The sequence below is a fragment of the Scophthalmus maximus genome, chromosome 14 (assembly GCF_022379125.1).
Source record: "Scophthalmus maximus strain ysfricsl-2021 chromosome 14, ASM2237912v1, whole genome shotgun sequence".
Classification (NCBI taxonomy): Eukaryota; Metazoa; Chordata; class Actinopteri; order Pleuronectiformes; family Scophthalmidae; genus Scophthalmus; species Scophthalmus maximus.
The window spans coordinates 782,501-787,500 of NC_061528.1; the positions used below are offsets into that span (position 1 = coordinate 782,501).

General features: G+C 52.0%; 1 protein-coding gene across 1 annotated transcript in view; it reads right to left on the reverse strand.

Moving 5' to 3' along the window:
• The window catches only part of LOC118283027 (calcium/calmodulin-dependent 3',5'-cyclic nucleotide phosphodiesterase 1A), a 20,112-nt gene that overhangs the window by 6,720 nt on the left and 8,392 nt on the right, over nucleotides 1-5,000 (reverse strand). Inside the window, 3 exon segments of the mRNA XM_047337146.1 lie at nucleotides 634-700; nucleotides 1,649-1,837; nucleotides 3,994-4,107. Of these exon segments, the coding sequence (XP_047193102.1) occupies nucleotides 634-700; nucleotides 1,649-1,837; nucleotides 3,994-4,107 (370 nt within the window).

Here is a 5,000-nt window from a genome sequence, read left to right on the forward strand (position 1 = left end):
TCAGAAAAGTTTTTCAAACTGTAAACACTTTTTTCTTGTTTTCTTTTACGTGAGAATCATTAATAATAAAAGGCTGCAGAATAATTATAGTTTAATATACAGGAAGTCATTACACAAACAAGATGACAGGCTCCTCCTGGTGTCTAACCTCTCCTTTCCTTCTTTATCTCCTTCTCTCCTTCACTACTTCCTCCTGTCTCTCTTCATTTCTCTCTTCTTTTTCACATCCCTCTTTTCATCAGAGCCTCCTACTTCCTTCTTTAAGTCACTATCTCCTCCTCTTTTCCTTCCTTACCTCTTCCTTTCTCTCACCTTCTCCTTCATCCTTTCCCGCTCTATGTCCTTCTCTCCTTCTTTACCTCTTTGTTTCCTTCCTCACTTTTTTCTTTCCTTGCCTCCTTCTCGGTCTTCGTTACCACTCCCCCGTCTGCCACCTTTTTCTTTTCATACCCTTTTCTTTTTGTCTCTACCTTCAGCTTTCTCTACTTCCTCCTTTCCTTTCCTAGGTTGACTGGACTTTATCAACTTCCAATCGTGTCAGTGATGTCACTTCCTGCTCATAATGATGTCACTTCCTGCTGACTTCCTGCTCATAATGATGTCACTTCCTGCTGACAGTGAAACTGTTTTTACCTTCAGAGCTGTCAAAGCCGTGGGAGGATAGGTCAGACCCGCCATGGTGGACGTCCGTCTGTACATCCTGTTGTCACACACACACACACACACACACACAAACACACACAGATGAAATCATCATGCACAGATCTGACACATACGCACAGTTTCATGCATGTGATCGCTCTCACACACAGACCCACTCCGGCTGCCCTCCTCCACAGTTGGTGACCAGGATGGGTTGTTTGTTGCCACGGTAACCGCCTTCTAAACACACACACACACACACACACACACACACACAGCGAGCGCTGGTTCGCAGCAGCACATATTTTCTGATTTCATGCGTCATTAAGCCGCAGCAGATGAACTGATATCGTTCCATCACTGCGACTCGTTTACTCTCTAATGAGGTCGGACCTCGTGGCTTCTATACGTGACCTCCGTCCTCGCCGCACGCTAACGTCGTTACACCTCGCGCTCCACCTCCTAATCACATCTGGTTGGCCGGATGTTTTCTGACGCGTCTGGAAGAAGTTGATGATTTTTTTCTTTCTTCAGACGCTGAAGATAAAAAATAAACTGACTGGACATTTGAGAGTTTTATTTACCTACGACATCAGGTGAAAGGACCTGTCGCTGAACCTGCTGCAGGTTTTTCTTTCTCCATGAACTAACTGTTGATTGTCACATAACACTACAGGATGGAATATTATATTATTTTCAGAAAATCTGGTAGAAAGTGGAAAAATCTGCTGCAGACTTTTAGAGCAATGATCTCATGGGTTGAGATTTGTACCAACGTCAACTTATTACTCCAAGCTTGTTCAAACAACTAAAATATATATTCTTTAAACTAAAACTGATAGCATTTTTAAAAATACAGAAAAAATTGTGGGCAAATACAAAAAAGAAATTAAAAAAATTCTAAAACAAAAACAATTTTAAAAAATCACGGGAAAAAAAATTTTTAAAAATGAAAGAAAACCACCAAACAAATAGTTGAGTCCGTTAATGACGTGACCGTCATCACCTCTCTACAAAGATCCCGGCCTGCACTGCGTGGACGATGCTCCGGAATCTCGGCTTCTCCTCGGGCCGACGCTTGGCCACGCCCATCTTCCTGGTGAAGGTACACGCCAGCCAATCACGTACCTCCCTGGGCACCGACTCCGCCGGCAGGGAAGCGGGGAGCGTCCTCGGGGGCATGCAGAGTAGCCGGCTGAGTGAATGTATAGACGCTGGCTCTCCTTCCGCCAGGCAGAAAGGAACGAACTTCCGAACGGCCCGCCGGGCGCAAGGCTCGGCTACTCTTCCTCTCTGAAGGGAGGAAGCGGGAAGCCTCGAGAGCCCAGACAGAGAGACGAGGACGAGAGGAAGAGAGGGTCCAGGAAGAAGGCAGACCGGCCGGCAGGCCTCCCTTCAAGAAACATCGGCCCTCAGGAACGACCCGAAAGAGGAAGAACACAGAGAGGACGAACAGAGCGTGAGGACGAAAGGAGACTCTTCCTCGAGGCAGGCGAGGGAAGAAAGGAGACGACCCTCCCTCAGATCGCAAGCCACGAGAGAGAGGAAGCAGGACCCCAGGAAGGGGCCGAGCGGACGAGAGCCAAGACAGGCAGACCTTCCGGGGGAAGAGCTCACGAGGCTCCTCCCTTCAGCCCAGAACTTCCTCCAGGCTCCTCTCTAAGAGAGCCCGCGAGCGAGAAAGAAAGAAAGAACGAGAGACCCTCCGCTCCTTCGAAAGAAAAGAGAGAAAGGCCTTCCTGGCCGAGAGGAAGTTCAACACTTTCCTCCCTTCGCTCCCTTCCTCAACTTCCTCGAGTGACGCTCACGGACCTCTCTTCCAGGAAGAAGCGGACCAGAGCCCCCCCGACCGACTTCCAGGAAGAAAGAGAAGCAAGGCCGAAGGAAGCTCGGAACCTCCCTCCGAGACAGGCTGAACAGGCTAGAGGGGCAGACAAGCCCTCTTCCTCCCCTCCTTCCCCCTCCCTCAGGACCGGGGAAGCCCGGCCCCCTCACCGTCCCAGCCCGGAGAACGGCAAGACCTCCGAAAGAGAGACAGGAGCAACTCCAGAACGAAAGGCAGAAAGATAGAAAACCAGAGCGCAAAGAGCGAACAGAGGCGGAAGAAAGAACGAGAGGGAAGCAATCTAGAGAGGGTCTCGAGAAACCTCTAAGGGGCACATCCCGAGAGAGAGGCTCGAAGCAGAGAGCCTCCCAAGAGAGAGCGGAACTTCCTCCAAAGAAGAGAGAGAAGGCAAAGAAGAGAGGACTTCCGAGATCAAAGCAAGAAAGAACTACGAGCCTCAACAAAGAGAGAGAGGAAGCTCCAAATCTTCGCTCGCGAGGACCCGCCCGAAGAGGAAGGTCGAAGAACGAAAGCAAGCTAGAGAGAGAGGAACTCCCTGCTCTCAGAACGATCTCCCAAACTCAAAAAAGACTCGAAGAGAAAGAGCGCTCTCTCTCCACGCTATCGAGCTCCTCTCCCAGAAAGCTCTCTCGAGAGCTCGCCCTCCTCCGCGAGACAAAGAAAGAAGACAGAAAGATAAGAAAGACAAAGAGAGAAAGCTCTCCCGAGAGCGTCCGAAAGCAAAAGACAAGACTCCGAGGCACCCTCAAGCACGACAGCCCGACCCGACCCGAAAAGCCAAGAGACTCGTCGAAAAACAACCTCCGGCCTCCTCCCTCCCCTCTCTCTCCCCCTCCCTCCTCCCTCCCTCCCTCCCTCTCTCCCTCTCTCCCTCTCTCTCTCTCCCTCCCTCTCCCTCCCTCCCTCCCTCTCTCTCCCCCTCCCTCCTCCCTCCCTCCCTCTCTCCCTCTCTCTCTTCCTCCCTCCCTCTCTCCCTCCCTCCCTCTCTCTCCCCCTCCCTCCTCCCTCTCTCTCTTCCTCCCTCCCTCTCTCCCTCCCTCCCTCCCTCTCTTCCTCCCTCCCTCCCTCCCTCTCTCCCTCCCTCTCTTCCTCCCTCCCTCTCTTCCTCCCTCCCTCTCTCTCCCCCTCCCTCCTCCCTCCCTCCCTCTCTCCCTCCCTCTCTTCCTCCCTCCCTCTCTCTCCCCCTCCCTCCTCCCTCCCTCCCTCTCTCTCTCCCTCTCTTCCTCCCTCCCTCTCTCTCCCCCTCCCTCCTCCCTCCCTCCCTCTCTCTCTCCCTCTCTTCCTCCCTCCCTCTCTCTCCCCCTCCCTCTCTCCCTCCCTCCCTCTCTCTCCCCCTCCCTCCTCCCTCTCTCTCTTCCTCCCTCCCTCTCTCCCTCCCTCCCTCCCTCTCTTCCTCCCTCCCTCCCTCCCTCTCTCCCTCCCTCTCTTCCTCCCTCCCTCTCTTCCTCCCTCCCTCTCTCTCCCCCTCCCTCCTCCCTCCCTCCCTCCCTCCCTTCCCTTCCTACCTGGTCTCGTCTGTGTAAACAGAATCCAACATGGCCGCAGCGAGCTCCAGGTTCCTGCGGAGTTCCTGCAGGTCCACGACGCCGCGGTCCATCTGGTCCAGGACCCCCTTCAGCCTGACGACACAGAGACATGAGCACCAGAGGACACAACAACGCGTGTGCAGAACCTCACGTCGGACGTGTTTTCTGTTTGTTCAGTGTGAGAATATATCGGTGACAGACGGGCTGGTTGGACATGTGAGAGAAGAAGGAGAAGAAGAATTTTGACTCTTGTGGCAGAGAAACAACACGAAGCAGATGTGACGCCACCGACAGGCGAGCGAATGAAACGCACCGTTACCTGGATTAGAACTTCTCCAGGTTTAAATACAGTAAGAACAGAACTCGGCTCCAGACAGAAACAGAAACTGGAGGATTTGATAGGATTTATGTGGCGACGTTACAGATTAAACCTTGTTCTGTTCAGACCGACTCGGCTCCTCCCACACAGCTGCTGTCACCTTCACACCAAACAACCAGATCGTGAGAATCTGCTTCCTCCAGATGGTCACATGACACTCGGCCGCCTGTCAATCAGCCCACGACCACAGGTGGTGATGCAGACGGGCCGAGAGAGATGGTGTGTTCGTCTGGAGCTTCTCATCACCACGTGAGGAGCTGAACATACAACAGGACGACGTATTTATAATATAATTAGGATTATTCAGTGAGTTATTATATTATTATTCTCTCCAGAGCGGAGGCAGGTCGGCCTGCTGCTCAGAAAATTGTTGATTGTCGCCCACAGCGAAATCTTTCTCTACCGATGTGGAGATGAATTCTGCAAAGTAGTTTGATGATTCTTGGGAAGTTCTGAGGATTAACTGTGGAGACTCGTGAAGTGATTCATGTGTGTTCAGAGCCTTTTGTCTTTGTCCCGACATTTAAAATCTTCTCCTCCTGAACCAGGAATTAAACTCTACGACCTGCTCCCTTTACAAAGTTAATCCCGACTCGACGGGACTAAA